General features: G+C 44.1%; 1 protein-coding gene across 1 annotated transcript in view; it reads right to left on the bottom strand.

The window, feature by feature from the left end:
- The window catches only part of RTF1 (RTF1 homolog, Paf1/RNA polymerase II complex component), a 45,197-nt gene extending 37,243 nt beyond the window's left edge, over positions 1–7,954 (bottom strand). Inside the window, exon 1 of the mRNA XM_068549657.1 lies at positions 7,757–7,954. Within this exon, the coding sequence (XP_068405758.1) occupies positions 7,757–7,954 (198 nt within the window). The remainder of the gene's footprint in view (positions 1–7,756) is intronic.
- Positions 7,955–20,718: the final 12,764 nt, after the last annotated feature.

Below are 20,718 nucleotides of genomic sequence, written 5' to 3'. Positions count from 1 at the left end.
ACCAACACAAACCAAAACAATGAACATACACATGAAAACCCTTCTGAAGTAGTAATTCCAAAGTGACAGTGTAATATTCCTTTACATTTCACATGACTGGCATGAAATGTGGCAACTTCCCTTTCCAATTTCTAGCAAAGTGATTATAATTATAGATAAAATACTGAGTTATATAAATGCCCACAATGTCATAGAATTGATAAAATAAAACCAGTTTTCAACACATTCAAAATAAAAGGTACATTAAAATTTTTTTAAAAATTCTACTACTGTTACTTGTTCCTATTTGGTTCCCTCTTCTAATACACTTTGTAACTAATGCACATTTCCATGCCTTATAGAAGAGGTATCAGTATTACAGCAGAGGGGCTAAAGCAAGAACTCCCAATCTGACAGTGTCCCTTTACCTCTAAGTAATACTACTATAATCAGAAAAGTTAGAATCTAACTTTCTACCGTGGATATGCCAAGCAGCATTTGCTTATTCAACAAAGATTTATTAATTGTCTGCTCTGTGTCAAGCAGGCATTATTTTCAACTACGAACTTAAATGTCTCCACTTGAGTATCTCATAGACAACTTTAATCTCTACACATACAAGACTGAACACATGCTCTTCACCTTTAAACCTGATCTTCCTCCAGGGTTCCCCATCTCATGCCAGAATCTCCTCTTCCTCACCCCCAACATCCAATCAGTCATCAAATCCTCTCAGTTTTATGGCATGAATATTATGTCCAATTAATCCACTTTCTGTCGTCTCTATAACTACAACAGTCCAAGTCAGGCATTCATTCAACAAATACTGACAAGGTATATGCTGCAGGCCAGGCACTGTTCTAGATGCTGGGATACTACATTGAACAAACAGCCTTGCCCTCTTGGAGCTTCCATTCTAGTGGAACTTATGCTCTCCATCATCTCTCACCTGGACTCCTCTATCTGCCATCTAACTATTGTCCCTTCTCCAGATTACTCTCCACATAGCAGCCTGGGAAAACTTTTCAAAAGACAAGTTGGAACACCTCTTTCAGCTTAAAATCCTTCAGTGGTTTCTCGTTACCCTCAGAATAAAGTCCACAGCCCTTACTATTGCCAACCTGGACCTGCCAGTGGCTTAAAACATCTTTTTAACCCCAGCCCACAGAAAGATAAATTATACCTTATGACCCAGTATATACATACATCCATATATGTGAAACACAAGTTTTATGAAACAATACTTATCTTTACTAGCTCTGACATATGATTTTTTTTTTCTATGTGATTCAATTTCGTTTTTATTTTTAACACTGGTTGTGATTCACTAAACTGGCTTTTCCATCCTCAAAGGGTCCAAACAGACTACTTCTGCAGCTTCATTTGTACCACTCTCCCTCCAACTAGTGATGTCCCCGTCACTCTGCTTCTTTCAGTTTCATGAGGGTGCTAGGTCCTTCCTGCCTCAACGCTTTTGTACATTTTGGCCCCTCAACCATGAACACTCACATGTCCCTGTACTCTTCAGTCTCCTATCTCCTTATCCCTAACCCATATTCCAGATCTCAGTTTAAATGTCACTCCCATCAGGCGATCATAGAGTCCCTGGTCAAACTCTCACAGCATCCTTGCTCTTCCTTCATAGCCTGTAACGCAAGTGTAAGGAAATGACTCTCTGAGCAATGCCTGCCCCTGTCCCTCCCTTTGCCCCTATCCCCTAAGCTCCTTGAAGGTAGGAACTGCTTCGATTTTGTTCACCCAACAGCCCTATTGCCTCACACCGTCTAACACATTTGTTGAAAGATTTTAAAAAACAAAAAAACAATCTTTGCCCTTGGGGAACTTAACGGTCTAGGGAGCAAATAAGTACACCAAGAGAACCAGTGTTGAAAGATAGGTTATGAATTTTTCCTGAAAGCCTCTCTGTTAAAGCTCCCGTGGGACTCAATTTTCCCTGCACTACTTCTAAAAGAAAATCAAGTGAAATTGGCAGATGAGTTACATCAGGCTAGATGCAACATTATGACACAAATTTAAAACTTCACAAGTTAACCCCAACACTTCTCACAAGTTCATCCTAGACTTCAAACTCTGCTCTAATGTAAAAAGACTTTATCAATGAGAAGCACAACTTTTATTTATTTATTTATTTTTTAACATCTTTATTGGAGTATAATTGCTCTATAACGGTGTGTTAGTTTCTGCTTTATAACAAAGTGAATCAGCTATACATACACATATATCCCCATATCTCCTCCCTCTTGCGTCTCCCTCCCACCCTCCGTATCCCACCCCTCTAGGTGGTCACAAAGCACCGAGCTGATCTCCCTGTGCTATGCTGCTGCTTCCCACTAGCTATCTATTTTACATTTGGTAGTGTATATATGTTCATGCCACTCTCTCCCTTCGTCCCAACTTACCCTTCCCCCTCCCCGTGTCCTCAAGTCCATTCTCTACATCTGCGTCTTTATTCCTGTCCTGCCCCTAGGTTCTTCAGAACCTTTTTTTTTAGATGACAGTCTCTAGGTCCATCCATCTCACTACAAATAACTCAATTTCGTTTCTTTTTATGGCCGAGTAATATTCCATTGTATATATGTGCCACATCTTCTTTATCCATTCATCTGTCGATGGACACTTAGGTGAGAAGCACAACTTTTAAATTTCCCACCTTTTATGGGGAAGGTTTATGGAAGGATACTTTATAACAATGCTATTTTTAACACATAATGTCTAAAAATAACTCCTAGAAAATACTTAGGGGCCTATTGTTTCAAAAAATTTTTAATTTATGGTTACTTCAAGTAGAACGAGCAGAGAAAAAGAGGACAGGACAACACAATCCCCATTTTAAATAAGGATGGAAATTATGAAATAAAGCATCCCAGTATGTAGCTTTTTTTTCCTTGGAAACGGCAGAGTAAAGTTTTTATAAATACTGAGTTGTATTGATCTGAATAGACAACTCTGATTCCTTTATTATCTTGGATGCTTTTCATGTTATAGGACCCACTGCATAGATATTATTCCATAAAGAGTGCACACGTTATCTCCATGGAGGTACGTGGTGGGGTAAAAAAGCCTAGGTTTGGCTCAAATTCTGTTATTTTTTTCCAAGAAGCACCAAAAGCAAGTATCTCCATGATTTGCAATTCTGAAATGTTGAAGAAACGGTGTGGCCAACATAAAAAAATAAGGTCACTATCAGGTCATATGTTAAAATAAATCCTTCAAATTCTCAAAGGTCTGAGTTTTTAAAATCTTTGAAAGTTAAAACAAATTTTAAAGGACTCCAATTCAGTTACTACATACCTCTTCCCACCAAGAAGAAGGAAGGGAAAAAAGAAACGGGCCTCAAAAAAAAAAATCACCCCAACAATTCAAACAGCTTCAGGGATTTAGAAAAACCAGCAGCTTTGCCACTTTGAACATCTCTGTTAAGTTCTTTTGGTTGTATGTGCACACACTATGGCTGAGACAGGAAGCTATTTCTCTCCCAAACTACTTACAGTGTCTTACTAAAAGATTAACTTGCATACAGACAGTGGTCTCAGTGTTTAACACAAATAAGTACCTGGGCTGTACCTGGTAAAAATGCAGAGGAGAGAGTCCCCAGAGAGTCTGATTCAGTAGGTCTGGGATGGGAGCCCCTGCAAAGTACATCTTAAACAAGCAACCCAAGCAGTTTCTGACATACATGTTCCTCCTCTCACCACCAGGAAAAACCAACGTAGAAGGCTAAGGACTAATTTGGAGGTAATATTTCTGACATAATGGCTTAGATTCCCACCTGGAAAACTCAGAGACAAAGGATCTCCTTATTAACTGTGCTCCACTCTCACACTTGACACTCCGAGATTTGTCATGGTCTGTTCTTTTCCACTAGACAGCAAATACAATGTTATACCCCCCAACCAAGACCCAGAACTAGATGGAGCAGTCCAAGGCATCTTAGTGAGGAAAGGCCCAGAATGCATTAATTTTGTTCAGAGGAGTCCTAAAGACCCCAAAACTAGGCTGACTTTGAACTTCTGCTAAAGATCTCTGGGAGAACTTATAGAGAGCATAGATCTTTTTGATTCCTCTGAGAGCCTCGCACAGTGCTGAACATATAGAGAAGGCACTAGTGCCTGTTAGGATGCGCAGGAAAAGGGAATTTTGATCTGGTTCCCATCTGATAAAAGAACACCAATGAGTAGTTGAAAAGAAGGAAGTTGAAATTGCTGTTAAAATGCATTAGGTATTACTTACAAATTTTATGCTAGTTTCTTTTTACAAATAGATAAAGTTTGGTTTAAAGTTGCAATCCCTCCAGTTCCCACTTTGGAAAAGCTTTCTGTGGATCAGAAAAATCTCTCTACTACAAAAGGAAGCTCTCAACTCATTTCATATGTCAAACTTCTGTGGAAAATCACCAAAGACAGAATAATTTACAGCTTAGTTCATGCATCATCAGAACAGGTGACTTAAGAGTGCTTCACCAAGGAAGTCCCCCAAATAATTTTTTAAACTGATATATCAATTTTCTCTAAACTATTCAATATACTTTACAAAGATGAATTCTAGCAACACAGAAAATGGCTATGACACATCATTTTCATTTTGCAACATTAAAAACAGATTAAGTTGGTATAGTGGAAAGAGTATAGGCCTTGTAGTTGTACAGATTTGGGTTGAAATGCCACTAACAAGTTGTGTGAATTTACATAAGTTACGTCTTCAACCTCCATTTTCCTCATATCTAAAATGGGGAAGGGGCTTCCCCGGTGGCGCAGTGGTTAAGAATCCGCCTGCCGATGAAGGAGACATGGGTTCGAGCCCTGGTCCGGGAAGATCCCACATGCCGCGGAGCAACTAAGCCCGTGTGCCACAACTACTGAGTCCTAGCTCTAGAGCCCGCAAGCCACAAATACTGAGCTCACATGCCACAACTACTGAAGCCTGCGTGCCTAGAGCCCGTGCTCCGCAACAAGAGAAACCACTGCAATGAGAAGCCCGCGCACCGCAACGAAGAGTAGCCCCCGCTCGCCACAACTAGAGAAAGCCCGCGCGCAGCAACGAAGACCCAACGCAGCCAATAAATTAATTAATTAAAAAAAAAAAAAAAAAAAGAATCCGCCCGCGGATGCAGGGGACACGGGTTTGATCCCTGGCCCGGGAAGATCCCACATGCTGCAGAGCAACTAAGCCCATGTGCCACAACTACTGAGCCTGTGCTCTAGAGCCCGCCAGCCACAACTACTGAGCCCACGTGCCGCAACTACTGAAGCCCGCGCGCCTAGAGCCCGTGCTCTGCAACAAGAGAAGCCATCGCAATGAGAAGTCCACGCACCACAACGAAGAGTAGCCCCTGCTCGCCGCAACTAGAGAAAGCCCGCATGCAGCAACAGACCCAACACGGCCAAAAATAAATTTAAAAAATAAATAAATAAAATGGGGAAAATGGTACCAACTTCACCATAATTTGAAAACCTGACAATATAAATAAAGCACTTAATTGAGGTGACTGGTTCATCCCAGGCCCTATGTAAATGGTAGCTGATGTTATCATCAGAAATATCTATATTTCTAGATTAGAAAATAGTTTTTTAAAAAAAGTTCTAATCCTCCTAAGTGCCAGTCTAAAATTATCAACAAACTTTTACAGTCAAGGATATATTTTTTAGGACTTCCCTGGTGGTGCAGTGGTTAAGAATCTGCCTGCCAATGCAGGGGACACGGGTTCCAGCCCTGTTCTGGGAAGATCCCACATGCTGCGGAGCAGCTCAGCCCATGCACCACAACTACTGAGCCTGCGCTCTAGAGCCCGCAAGCCACAACTACTGAAGCCGGCATGCCTAGAGCCCGGGCTCCCCAACAAAGAGAAGCCACCGTGATAAGAAACCCACGCACCGCAACAAAGAGTAGCTTCCGCTCGCCGCAACTAGAGAAAAGCCCGCGCACAGCAACAAAGACCCAACGCAGCCAAAAATAAATAATAAATAAATTAATTTAAAAAACAATTTTAAAAAATATTTTCATAAATTTCAGGAGTCTTTCGGGTGAGAACATTTTCAATTTACCTTTTACTTCCTATCCCATAACAAGGTGTCTATCCCTTTGATACTTCTCCACAGGCCCCACTACTCCCCACCTCCCACCTCCATAACACCATTTTCAAAACAGCCCTCTTTTCGTCAACACATCTTCAGTCCCTCTTTCTTAAAGTCCTCCTCTTTCATGCCCTAATATTTAATTTCTGAGATCTCTGACCTAATACAAAGGACTCCCAAGAAGTAATTTATAGAAATGCTTTAGTTTCTAAGTGCTTGTACCAACATTAATTCTTTTTTTAAAAAATAAATTTATTTATTTTATATATTGATTTTTGGCTGTGTTGGGTCTTCGTTGCTGTGCGCGGGCTTTCTCTAGTTCCGGCGAGCAGCGGCTATTCTTCGTTACGGTGCGCGGGCTTCTCATTGCGGTGGCTTCTCTTGTTGCGGAGCACGGGCTCTAGGCGCGCGGGCTTCAGTAGTTGTGGCTCGCGGGCTCCAGAGCGCAGGCTCATTAGTTGTGGCGCATGGGCTTCGTTGCTAGGTGACATGCGGGATTTTCCCGGACCAGGGATTGAACCCCTGTCCCCTGCGTTGGCAGGCGGATTCTTAACCACTGCGCCACCAGGGAAGCCCCCAACATTAATTCTTACAAATACTTAATCCTTTATAATAACTCAATCAGATACACAAGGCTGATGTTTTATCTAGACTTTACTGTTATGGCCCAAGATACATAGTTAGAAAACAGCATAGCCCAGCCTAGAACTCAAAAATTCCAGATTCTAAGTTCAGTACTCTCTCTACTCAACTTATAGAACTATTATCTCTTGTATATCCTTTCTTTATATCATTTGTTCACAAAATGTGGGGAAAAACCCTCTTTGTATCTTCTGGTATCACTAGAGCACTGCTACAAAGGACAGCTTCCTCCCTACAGTATTTTCTAGAGTATATAACAGTTCAAGCAACCCCAAGACAGTGAGACCAAAAGTTAGTTTCAATGTCTCTTGTACATCTTTCAAGTAGAAAGAATTCTGGGATGCTGCATGAAAAGGGCCAAGAGGCCCCGCCACACTCTCTCCATGACGCCCTAGATATTTCTCCACTTATGCCCTCTTTCCTCCTCCCATGAGCTGTCTTGGGTCTGACATCTCAACAGAGACCCTTCTCAAACACAAACGACCCTAGCTGCCAAATAGATTCGTGCCCACAGCTACGTATTCCTCGCCAAGCACGACAGAGGTTCCCCTCCTCTCTGTTCACACCCTTGTCTGAAAAACTTCATCTTCCAGAGCTTGTACCTTCTCGGCCTCCCTCCCCCCCACCGCCCCACGATCACCCTTGCACCTCCTCCAAAACCTCCCAGTCTCCCGGGTTGGCGGGCGATACTTCCTATCTCTCCGTGCCCGGATCGCCTGACCTGCAGCCTGCCGCCCCGATCTGGCCCTGGCAGACCAAGGACCCCTCCAGTCCCCCGAGCCCGAGGCCCACCAGCCTGGCCCCTGCCCCGCCTCCCCGCCCAAGGCGCCAAGTCCTCGGGGCTCTGTCTCCAGGCCCCGGCCAGACTCCACGGGCCGCGGGCACTGTGGGGAGAGCAGAAAGGGGCGGCAGCGGGCGTTCAGGACACAAGGCAGGCCGGGCGCTCCAGCCAGGAGGCCCGGGGCCCGACCGGCTCCCGACTACCGTGGCCGGGACTCAGCTCTCCCGCTCCGCTGGCCCGCGCCTCCGCGGCCTGCCCTCACCTGATCCAGGTTCTCGTCGCTGCCGCTGTCTTCCGTGTCTGAGTCGATCACAACGCGGCCTTTCCGCTTCTTTACCATCGTGGTCCCCCGGCTCCCACGCCGGACGCCGCCCGGACTCCCCTCTTGCCCGCCTGCCAGTGGGACCGCCACTGCCGCCGCCGCCGCCGCTGCTCGACCCACACAAAGGCGACCGCGCATGCGCGCTCCGCTCCGCCCCCTGGCCCCGCCCCCTGCTCGGCGCACGCCGTTCGCCGGCGCCCAGAGCCCCGCCCCTCCCCGCCCCCGACGCAGCGTGGGAGGCGGGGGCACCGGGTTGGGTTCCGGGCTCTGAACCGCCGTTCCGTAACCGGCGCTGCCCGCTGGAAGACTTGGGTGTGTCTCTGCTGCGGGGCTGAAGCTTCATGTGCTGCCTACCTGTCGTGGGCTGGAGCGGCAAGCATCTGGGTCCGCTCTAAGGAGCCTTTCAACTGTCCGACACTGATGGAGTGTCGAGGGCACCGTCAGGGCCGTCCGCCTGGGAGACACAAATCAGCTGGACCACGCTGAGGGCACCTGTCGTGGGGTGAAGCCTTCCTACCTGGGCTGTGCGAGTGACAACTGAGCTGGGACGTGGAGGATGCATCTGATTTACCCAAAAAAAGAGTAGCGGGAAGGGTGTTGCAAGCAAAGAACCTCTTGGTCAGAGACCTAGCGATAATAGAAAAAGTTGGGCTCAGGGAACTGAAAGTTCATTATGGCCGAACAGAGGGTATGGTGTGTGGGGATGAGGCTGCGGAGGGACCCAGCGGCCAAATGATTCAGACCTAATAAACTCTTAGGAAGTGTGAACTTTGGTATTGAAAGATTCTAAACTGAAGAACGGCATTATCAGATTCGTGTTTTTAAAAAATTACTCTGGCTGCAGTGTGGCGAATGGATTAAAAAGGAGGGAGACTAAGGCGGGGAAACCACAGAAGCTATTGATTGCATTTTGGCAAAAGATGATGATGCCCTCAAGTAAGGAAGAAGCAGTGGAATTGGAGAGAAGTGGATGGATTCTGGATAATTTGGAAGGTAGCATTACCAGGACTTGAAGATTAGTTGGGAGAGGGAAAAGGTGACGTTCCAAATACAAATGATGCTCAGGTTCTGGCTTAGGAAGCTGGTGGGTCCTTCATGGAGATAAGGAACACAAGTGGAGAGGAGGCTGGGGAGACTGGAGGGTGCAGGAAATCAGTTCAGTTTTATGCCTGTTGAGGTCAGCTGATAAAAACAAATTCAGAAGTGATTTCTTTGTGGGATTTGGAGTATAAGGTAGGGAGCGTCAGCAATAATAATTTGAAACTGCTCTCAAAAGTTTTTGGAGTCCATTAATTCTTTCTTCTGGTAGTGAACTTGAGAGCTAGACTTCAGTCTTCCCTGAGCTGTTACTGGGCAGAGGCAGGCTGATGAGTTCTTGCTGTCTGGTTTCCCTTTTCCTTTCCCCTTTACTGTCTATATTTTATTTTCTCCAGCAAATTTGTATCACAAATGTGCATGCTTTAAAATAATAATAAAAGAAGATATAACATACACAGAGAAATCCCTGGAACTAAACACATACCTACATGTCAAGTTCGCTGCCAGTTAGCTTGAAAAGGGTTCAGGATTAAGGTAGAGAAGACAACCCAAATAAGGCTCAACTATCTCTTTACTCCAAAAGATTTTTTCCTAAGAGAAGTCCCCTAGACTTCTCTCCCCCAGCATACCCTTGGAACTGAGCCCATGGCCAAGATGACCCAAAATGACCAGGTCATCTCCCTTGCTTCTAGCTACCCCAAAGGCTGGTGCCCTTCTCTGAGGACACTCTCTAAATGTGTGAATAAAAGAAAGTCATAATATAGTCGGTGACCCCTGACTGCAATGAAGAAAGATAGGTTCTTTATTTGAGTGAAATCTATTGATTTTGATCTTTCTGCAAGGGGTCTTCTAATGCATCATGGACTAGAGTTAGTCCATACTGAGACTAAACTGAAATGAATGAATTAACATTCTGTACTCTAAATTTCCTCTTGAGTTGGCTTCCCAAGGAACCCAACCTGTGAAAGTTTCCCCTTGTAAAATGAGGATAATGATAATATCTGCCTCTTTGGGTTATAATAAGGTATAAATTAGTTAACACAGGTAAAAAAAGTGCTTAGAATACTTCCTGGTAAAGAGTAAGCACTCAGTAAATGTCAGGTATCATTGTTACAATTGGAGAGGCAGATTACAGTAGAGTGGGAAGGGGCTGGAGGAAGAGTGTTGGAGATGGGAGATTTTTATTTTTTAATTTGTACACGGTGTTGTGTGAACTTATTACACTGAGTATGAATTTTTCATAATTTTAAAATGTTTTTTGGGGGAATAGAATAATTTTTAAATTATAAAAACGATTCCTACTTATTATAAATAAATTTAAGGGCAGAACATAAAGGAATAAAAAAAACTATGTAAAATTCTCCCATCCCAAGATATCCATCCACTCTTTATCAAAACAAACAAAATTGTTTGCATGTGTATATATTTGTTCAACATGTATTTATCAAGCACCTACTATATGCCTGAGCTCAGGCACTGAGCTAGATGCTGAATAAGATGAATAAGTCACCAAGACAAGATCCCTGCTCTCAAGAGATTACATTTATTCACACATACACACTGCAAAAGGCATGCACATTTAAAGTGCTGTGAGGATCCCTTTTCATGCAGACCACCTCAAAGGACAAAAGAGATATTTTTAACATCTGTTGTTTTTGAGAAAATGGAAAATGACAAAAATTACTATGCATTCCTAATCCCCAATGTGATGGTGTTAAGAGGTGGGGCCTTTGGGAAGTGATTAGGTTATAAGGGTGGAACCCTCATTAATGAGATTAGTGCCCTATCAAAGAGACCCCAGAGAGCTTTCTCACCACTTCTGCCATGTGAGGACACTGCAAAAAGATAGCAGTCTGCACCCAAAGAGGGTCTTCACCAGAACCCAAACATGCTGGCAACCTGATCTTAGACTTCCAGCCTTCAAAACTATGAGAAATAAATTTCTGTTGTTTATATGCCAAAAAAATTACTATGTATTCATTAACCATTTTATTTTATTTTTTTTTTGTGTTTTTTTTTTGTTTGTTTGTTTTTTTATAAGTGTTTTGTGAATGGTAAGGCTCTATACACAAATTTAAGGACTTATTTTTTTTATTATTAACTTGGAACTATTTTTGATACCAGTTTTTTTTTTTCTTTTTTTAAAATTTATTTATTTATTTATTTATTTATTTTTGGCTGTGTTGGGTCTTCGTTTCTGTGCGAGGGCTTTCTCCAGCTGCGGCGAGCGGGGGCCACTCTTCATCGCGGTGCGCAGGCCTCTCACCATCGCGGCCTCTCCCGTTGCAGAGCACAGACTCCAGACGCACAGGCTCAGCAGTTGTGGCTCACGGGCCCAGCTGCTCCGCGGCATGTGGGACCCTCCCAGCCAGGGCTCGAACCCGTGTCCCCCGCATTGGCAGGCAGATTCTCAGCCACTGCGCTACCAGGGAAGCCCTCATTAACCATTTTAAATGAACTTGTATTCTGTTCCTTACAACTATATCTAAAAATATATTTGGAAATAGTAATACACATATGTATGTGAACTTTGAGAGAAGGATGCGGAAATCATTACTGTGTGTATTTGCCATGGTGTTGCAGGGTCCTCCTTTTGGTGACCTGACCATCTCTTAATGAATTCAGGGTCTGAAAATTGACCCAGATCTGAAAGTGGGCAAAGGATGATCACTTTCCATTGGGGCAACTGCCCTCAGCCCCCTGATCACCCAACCTTAATTTCTTCTGATTGAAAATTGAGGAGTACCCTTGTTGTCTGCCTATCTGTTTTGCTCTTTAAACATCTCCATAATTCTCTGAGGCTCAGGCTTCTGTGGCTGTCATTCTGACCTTTCCACTCATTATAATAATTGCATCTACCTGGCTTCTGGCAGTTAAGTGTTGCCACCTGGCCTCTTGTTTCAAGACCCTATTGCCCCCTTGCTGTTAGTTAGCCCAGTTTTCTAACAGCCTCTCATACTCAGTCCTGGCCCAAATAGGAAAACCACCACTGAACTTTTAGTGATGCTGGTGCACCTCTTACCGTCATATTCCTTATGGCCTTGGTGAATGCAGTATCCTCTTTGGTCTTCCCACAGAAAATAATCAGTCTGTGGGATTTCTGACCTTGTATAGTACATCCACCTCATGCTGACTTCTCTGAGTTTTTAAAATCTCCTACACCATCTGTCTTAGCAACTCTGGCATTTTTTACCTCACGTGGGCTGTAAAGTTTTCTGTGCTTCTAAGAGCCATTCTAGTAACAAATTTGTACCATTTCCTGGGGTCCTTGGCAGAGTGATAAATTCTGTATCTTAGGAGAGTGCTCCCAAATCAATAAACTCTCCCTAACCCAATTTTACAACCTGGTCGCCTGATCAAGCGCCCTCAGAATCCAGTCCCTTGCTTCTCTCCCAGTTCCTGCCCGTACATGCTTGGCTAGTTCTTGCAGCTCCTTTGGGTATAGTCCCTTTCCTCCTTTAGCAGTCCCAATATGTCCTCTACTAGGTTATATGGTGCTTTAACCCTGGTTATTGGCCGAGTATCCAGGAGGGAGATACAGGCAGACTTCGAGGAGGGTACATGCAGTCTTACAGGGTACAGGCTTCTGTACTGTCTACAAGAAAGAGGAAAGTGTGGGATGGTGGGCCATTTCTTTAGGTTCGGAGGGTTCAGGAGAATCTGGAAATTCAAGATCTTCAGGAGCATCAATCAGATATCCCCATTCCATGTGTCATGATCTCATTATTTCCTAACTAGGGCCCTTAGCTGACCTGCATTGCTTGGGAGTTTAACCTTACTGGAGCTTAAACTATTCTGATGATTATCTGGGACCTCAGCTTTCCCTGCCATCCCACTGCAGGTGTTGAAGACCTCTTCATATACTGTTAAGGAGGCCCTCTGGCTTTCACACTTGGCTTTCAGTAACAGAACCCAATTTCACTATCCTTATAATTATTATGCCTCCCATTTATATTTTTTGAAATATAGTTGACTTATAATGTTGTGTTAGTTTCTGGTATATAGCAAACTGATTGAGTTTTATATATTTTTTCATATTGTTTTCCATTATAGTTTATTAAGGATATTGAATATAGTTCCCTGTGCCATACAGTAGGACCTTGTTTATCTATTTGATATATAGTAGTTTGTGTCTGCTACTCCCAAACTCTTAATTTATCCCTCCCCCACCCCCTTTCCTCTTTGGTAACCATAAGTTTGTTTTCTATGTCTGTGAGTCTATTTCTGTTTTGTAAATAAGTTCAATTGTATCATATTTTAGATTCCACATATAAGTGATATCATATGGTATTTGTCTTTCTCTTTCAAACTTACTTCACTTACTGTGATAATCTCTAGGTCCATGTTGCTGCAAATGGCATTATTTCATTCTTTTTTATGGCTGAGTAATATTCCATTGTATTCATATACCACATCTTCTTTATCCATTCATCTGTTGATGGACATTTAAGTTGTTTCCATGTCTTGGCTATTGTGAATAGTGCTGCTGTGAACATAGGGGTGCATGTATCTTTTCAAATTAGAGTTTTGTCCAGATATATGCCCAGGATTGGGATTGCTGGATCATATGGCAATATTTTTAGTTTGTTGAGGAACCTCCAGACTGTTCTTCATAGTGGTTGCACCAACTTACATTCTCACCAGCAGTGTAGGAGGGTTCCCTTTTCTCTGCCCCCCTCTCCAGCATTTGTTATTTGTTATTTTTTAAAATATATATATATATTTGGCTGCGTTGGGTCTTTGTTACTGTGTGTGGGCTTTCTCTAGTTGCAGCGAGTGGGGGCTACTCTTCGTTGCAGTGCACAGGCTTTCCATTGCAGTGGCTTCTCGTGTTTCGGAGCACGGGCTCTAGGCACACGGGCCTCAGTAGTTGCAGCATGAGGGCTCAGCAGTTGTGGCTCGTGGGCTCTAGAGTGCAGGCTCAGCAGTTGTGGCTCATGGGTTTAGCTGCTCCACAGCATGTGGGATCCTCCTGGACCAGGGCTCAAACCTGTGTCTCCTGCATTGGCAGGCGGATTACTAACCACTGCGCCACCAGGGAAGCCCTGTTATTTTTTTTAATTTTTAATTTTTTTTTTTTTTTGCTGTGCCACGCAGCTTGCAGAATCTTAGTTCACTGACGAGGGTTTGAACCTGGGGCCCGGAAGTGAGAGCACCGAGTCCCAACCACTAGTCTGCAAGGGAATTCCCCATTATTTGTAGACTTTTTAATGATGGCCATTCTAACCGGTGAGAGGTGATACCTCACTGTAGTTTTGATTTGCATTTCTCTATGTATTTATTTTTGGCTACATTGGGTCTTCATTGCTGCACGCAGGCTTCCTCTAGTTGTGTCGAGCAGGGGCTACTCTTCATTGTGGTGCACGGGCTTCTCACTGCGGTGGCTTCTCTTGTTGTGGAGCATGGGCTCGAGGCACACGGGCTTCAGTAGTTGTGGCATGGAGGCTCAGTAGTTGTGGCTCATGGGCTCTAGAGCACAGGCTCAGTAGTTGTGGCACACGGGCTTAGTTGCTCCATGGCATGTGGGATCTTCCCAGACCAGGGAATTGAACCCATGTCCCCTGCATTGGCAGGGGGATTCTTAACCACTGTGCCACCAGGGAAGTCCCTTTTGATGCAATTTTAAAAGGGATTTTTTTTTTTCTTACTTTCCCTTTCTGATATTTCATTGTTAGTGTAAAGGAATGCAATGGATTTCAGGATGTTAATCTTGTATCTTACTACCTTGCTGGATTTGTTTATCAGTTCTAGTAGTTTTTGTGTGGAGTCTTTAGGGTTTTCTATATATAGTATCATGTCATCTGCATATAATTTTACCTCTTCCTTTCCAATTTAGATACATTTTATTTCTTTTTCTTGTCTGATTGCTGTGGCTAGGACTTCCAATACTATGCTGAAAAGAAGTAATGAGAGTGGGCATCCTTGTCTTGTTTCAGATTTTGGTGAGAAGCCTTTCAGCTTTTCACTATTGAATATTATGTTGGCTGTGTGTTTGTCATAAACAGCTTTTATTATGTTGAGATATATTCCCTCAATACCCACTTTGGTAAGAGTTTTTATCATGAATGGATGTTGATGCCCCCCCCCCCACATATTTTTTTTCCAAAGAAAAGTTTATTTATAAAATACTGACAAGTTTGACGGGACATGGGACTTCTCGTGGTACATATTTCAGATCGATTTCTTTGTTACCTTTCATTCAAAAAATAAACCTGCTAACAAGATATATGACATATAGATATACACATATTTTCTTACAGATAGACACCTGCCATAATGAATACTCTCCCCATAATTTTTCATTATACCTTTTAAGTCAAAAAATAAAAATTTGTGTTGCTTTTTGTTTTTGGAGTCTGTATGCATAAAAGAAGGTAAAACATTTAAATGCTTTTGTTTATTCTTACAGAAACAAAGATAAGGGGGGTGGTCCCAAGAGGGCACCTGTGCTCAGGTGGTGGTCAGGGTTGCCACTGGGCCGGACCACACAGAGGCACTCGGGGGTGGGCAGCTGCTGTTCAGATGGTCCCCCCTCCCCCCTCCCCCCTCCAGCCCCTCACCAAGTGTGGGCACCTTCAGATGTGCACTATGGGAAGGTGGGGGGAGACCCTGCCTAGAGTGGACTATGGGGAGGCTCTGGCACCTTTAAAAGCTCTGCCCAGGTAGATGTGGGCAGATACAGATAGCCTCCAGCCAGTGTGCGCCTGGCAGGGCAGCCAAAAGCATCCCTGTTTCTTCTGAATCGCGGCAGTGCCAGGTGGGGAGATTGGAGGAGAGGCAGCCTCAGTTGGCAAACTCCCTGGAGCCCTGGGAGGAAGGTGCTTCTGGAACCTGGAGCAGCTTTTTGGTTCGTTTTGGCAGGCTGGGTGTGAAGCTGATGTGAACCCTCTGCCACATATTTTTTAAATGCCTGATACATCCCTTCTATCATCATACTATCTCCATTCATCATCGATGAAATGTTCAACAACTGGACCATCAGATCTTCATTTCCAGCTGTGTGGTGAGTGACCCAGCTTCTGAACATAATTTTTTGCCTGCTTTTTCAGACCTCTCCTAGCACCAACTGTTGCAGTTTGGGTTCTCCAAGAGGCAGACTCTGAGACCCAGTTTAGTGTACAGAGTGTTTATTAGGGAGTGTTCCTGGGATTGACAACCATGGAAGGGAGGAAAAGGGGGAGAAATTGAACTGTGGTGCATACCTGACAACAATATGAACTGATCATGTAGGCACTCTGAAGCTAAAATAGATGGTGAGGATGTCCCACATTGGGGACAGAAATGGCCAGACTTATAATGCCCTTCCTCTATTATTCATTAGATGTATTCATTAGATGGGAAGGCCATGACCTTGGGGAAAGGGTCTCTCTGCAGCTTAGCTAGATACTGAAGTATCTGAAAGCTAAAGGCCATCATTTGGGCCAGCAAATCCCTCTTTCCTGGAGGATATATCTCTGTGTCCATCCAGAAACTGAGGCACAGAGAGCTTCTCAAGGTCACATAGTTGGTAAATAATGGAGCCAGTCTGACCCCAGAGTGGCACTCTTTTTTTAAAAAAATTATTTTATTTTTATTTTATATTTGGCTGCGTTGGGTCTTCGTTGATGCGCGTGGGCTTTTCTCTAGTTGCGGTGAGCAGGGGCTGCTCTTCGTTGTGGTGTGCAGGCTTCTCATTGTGGTGGCTTCTCTTGTTGGGAGCACGGGCTCTAGGCACGCGGGCTTCAGTAGTTGTGGCACATGGGCTTAGTTGCTCCACGGCATGTGGGATCTTCCCGGACCAGGGCTCGAACCCATGTCTCCTGCATTGGCAGGCAGATTCTTAACCACCGTGCCACCAGGGAAGCCCCAGAGTAGCACTCTTAACCATCGTCAGTAATTTGGTGCCTCTCCCTGGTCTGGTAGACAAGCACCTACAGCTTGTTTACTCAAAGCAGTAAGGGACCAGCACACTGGAAATAATTTTAGTGTAAAACATATGGAGGAGCAAGATAGTAAAGGTGGTCAAGACGGGGCAAGAAGGGAGAAACACAGTAACCAGAGGCGGGATAGGGAAAGGAGAGTCTTCTAATACGTCTCCAGTGCTGTAGGCTGGAGGAGCCTTGAGCAGCTAGCATGCCCTGTCCATCAGCCTCGTCATACTCTCCTGGGAGTCCAAGAGTGGGTGACATTCCAGATTTCCCCAGTTTGGAGAAAATATCACTTAACACCCTCCATATCCATCTGCTCTGAAGCCCCTGAACTCCAAGCAGCCCCCTAATCTAAAAAGGCTTTTCCTTTTTAGACACAAATATTCTTGACAAATATACTTTTCAAGTATATTTGGCTGAAACAAATATTCTTGACAAATATACTTTTCATAATAAACTGTTGATCAATCTTATAAATCATTCTCTCTGTCTTTGGTTAGCAGGGACTGGTTCACCAGAGCCTGAGCACTTTTCAATGATGAACTGAGCAGCCAGACTTCAAGGAGAGAGGAGAGATGACAGCCTGGGGACTCTGAGCTGTGTTCCCTCAGCATAACACCTTGCTTTTCATGCATGGCCCTTCCTCTTTCTCCCTGTTTTTCTTACTTTGCCTTAGACTGGATGACTTTCTCTTTCAGCCCCAAATCATGCCCTAATGCCCCAATGTGTGAATAGAATCATATTTTCCTACTGACTGCTCTCATGCAGGTGCTATTTTTTTTTTGGAAGAGGAAGAAGGAGGAGAAGAAGGGAGAAAGGGAGAAGGGAAAAAAAGAGGAATAGATGAAATCAAAAGGAAAGGAAGAAGGCAAACCCCTGGTGTGTTGAGGACAGAGCTTAAAGCCACGGTTTCTTTCAGTGTCTCCTCGAGGCTCTTTATTCATTCAAACACTGTTTTTGCAACACCGAGTGACACACATTTCTAAGTTAATCCTTTGAGTAAAGTGTAATTTAATTAGTTGGGGGGAATGTGGGGCGTGTTTCAGTCACTCTCAGATATTTTGAATTTATTTTTCAAGTGCAAAATTAATATATGCCCGTTGTAAATAAGAAATCCAAATACCGAGGTGTATAAAGTAAAAAGGTAGCCCTCATTCTCATTCTCCTTCTCTCCTTAACTCTTTTTTATTTTAATGTTGATTGATTGATTTGCCTGTGTTGGGTCTTAGTTGTGGTGCGTGGGCTTCTCTCTAGTTGTGGTGAATGGGCTCCAGAGCACATGGGCTCAGTAGTTGTGGTGTGAGGCTTAGTTGCCCCACAGCATGTGGGATCTTAGTTCCCTGACCGGGGATCGAACCTCCGTCCCCTGCATTGGAAGGCAGATTCTTAGCCACTGGACCACCAGGGAAGTCCCTCTCCTTAACTCTTTTTTTCAAAATATTTATTTATTTATTTATTTTTGGCTGTGTTCGGTCTTCGTTGCTGCTCACAGGCTTTACTCTAGTTGCGGCGAGCGGGGGCTACTCTTCATGGCAGTGCGCAGGCTTCTCATTGCGGTGGCTTCTCTTGTTGCAAAGCACGGGCTCTAGGCACGTGGGCTTCAGTAGTTGTGGCTCACGGGCTCTAGAGTGCAGGCTCAGTGGTTGTGGCGCACGGCCTTAGTTGCTCGGTGGTATGTGATATCTTCCCGGACCAGGGATCGAACCCCTGTCCCCTGCATTGGCAGGCAGATTCTTAACCACTGCGCCACCAGGGAAGCCCCCTCTCCTTAACTCTTAAGACCAGTTTGGTGTGTATTGTTCCAGACCTTTGGGGGAGCACATGTAAACACACCCCAAAAACAGGATTGGGCAACATGTATTATCTTGTAACGTGACCTCTCCCAGTAGCGTTAGACTGGCTTGACTGCCAGGCCAAGGTGGCACAAAGGAGTCTGAGAAAATGCTGCGTGTAACTACAAGGTAATGTCTATCCCCATAGGCCTGAGCTCCATGACTAAGTTGTATATGCTGTACATGTTGAACACTTATTAAATGGGAAACCTGGGTTTTTTTGTATTTAATTGTTCCCTCCTGGTGAGTGAGAATTGATTTTAAGATGTTGAAAGTCAGCCCTCTCTCTGGCCTCTCTCAGTATAGCTCCATGGTTCATAACCTTTTCCTACCTCAGCACACATAACAGATGCTGTGTGCACTTCATACACACATACCCTGAAGTGGCCTCTGTACTCAAAAAAGCACTCAAGAAAAGCACGTCAGAATGCCAGGAAGTGAAAGAGATGCGGCCACAGGGATAACCTTATATCTTTAAAATTACTTTTATAAGGGACTTCGCTGGCAGTCCAGTGTTTGGGACTCTGCACTTCCACTGCAGGGGGTGTGGGTTAAATTTCTGGTCAGGGAACTAAGATCCCGAAGCTGCTCAGTTAAAAACAGAAACAGAAACAAAAACAACAGCAAAAAACATTCAATTGAGCACCTGCTCTGTGCCAGGCACTGAACCAGGTTCTGAGGAAACAAAGGTGAACAAGACACCATCCCTGCTTCCAATGTAGTACAGCAGTTCTTGAACTTTACTGAGAAGTAACTAGGAGCTTATTAAAATGCAGCGTCTGTTTCAGTAGGTGAGACCAAGGAATTTGCACTTTTAACAGATACCCATGGTGATTTCCTCAAGAGTATGGGATGGTCTCATTTTATTTATTTGTTTGTTTATTTATTTATTTGGCTGCACTGGGTCTTAGTTGCAGCATGCGGGACCTTTGTTGAGGCACACGGGATCTTTAGTTGCAGCATGTGCGAGCTAGTTCCCTGCCAGGGATCGAACCTGGGCCCCCTGCATTGGGAGCGTGGAGTCTTAGTCACTGGACCACCAGGAAAGTCCCGGGATGGTCTCATTTTGAAAAACACTGGTCTCGACACAGGGAAGCCCAAAAATTACATTAGGGGTTCAGGATCAGGGACTATTTTTATCCCTGATATTTCCTGAAATAAGCAGCACATGCATATTATCATGTGCTGAAGTTAGAGTGACCCTCTGACAATGACTCAGGAAGATTTAAATGCAGAAAATGCAGACTTATATAAACAAGTTGTCCGTCAATATGTAGGAGTTTTTGGAAGATTCCAAATGATTAACATCCTCACTTGACAAATATTGAGTGCCTAGTTTGTCCCAGGTACTGGTGGGCATTCCCTTCTGTCTAAATCTCCTCCTATGCCTTATATTCTGCTACTTCTATTTCTCTGAACCATTATTCTATTTATTATTGCCCTTTCCTTTGTCTTCAAGCTCTCTTTTTCTGCTGGATCCTTCCTTTTAACACATCTCTTTTTGTCTGAAAAGTAAAAATTCTTTGACCTTGTGTCTCCTCTAGTTATAATTATGTTCTATTTTCTTTCTCACAACCCCATCACTTAGGATGCTTTTGGCTGCAAGTGACAGAAAACTCAACACACATTGGCTTAAACAAAAGCATCTATTGGCACATGTGACTGAAAAGTCCAGAAGCATGTCTGGCTTTAAGCAACACTTGATGCAGTAGCTCAAATGATGTCTGAAGGAGCCTAGTCCCTTTGTGTTCTTCGCTCTACTTTAATCCTTGGTGTCCCATCCCATTCACCCCTGGCAGTTTTAAGTTCTCTCCTCATGGCTGCAAAATAGCTCAAATCCTCCCACCACCTTACCCAGGGAAAGATAGAGGATCTCACTGAGGAACCTCCAGGGAATAGAGAGGAAGCTGTTTCTTCCTAGAAGGCCACAGTACTCCTTGGCACTGACTGGATTAGTTGTCAATTTCTGAACCAATCCCTGGGACCAAGGGTCGGGCTGTGCTGATTGGATTGAGCCAGTTAGGGCAACCCTTGGAGCCGGATTTGGAGTTAATCCCACCCAAATCATGTGGCTGAGAATGGAGGAGGAGTGGTTTTCCAAACAATATTTGGGGACAAAGTACTG

The sequence above is a fragment of the Eschrichtius robustus genome, chromosome 1 (genome assembly GCF_028021215.1).
Source record: "Eschrichtius robustus isolate mEscRob2 chromosome 1, mEscRob2.pri, whole genome shotgun sequence".
Taxonomy (NCBI): domain Eukaryota; kingdom Metazoa; phylum Chordata; class Mammalia; order Artiodactyla; family Eschrichtiidae; genus Eschrichtius; species Eschrichtius robustus.
This window is presented reverse-complemented; position numbering and strand designations above follow the sequence as displayed.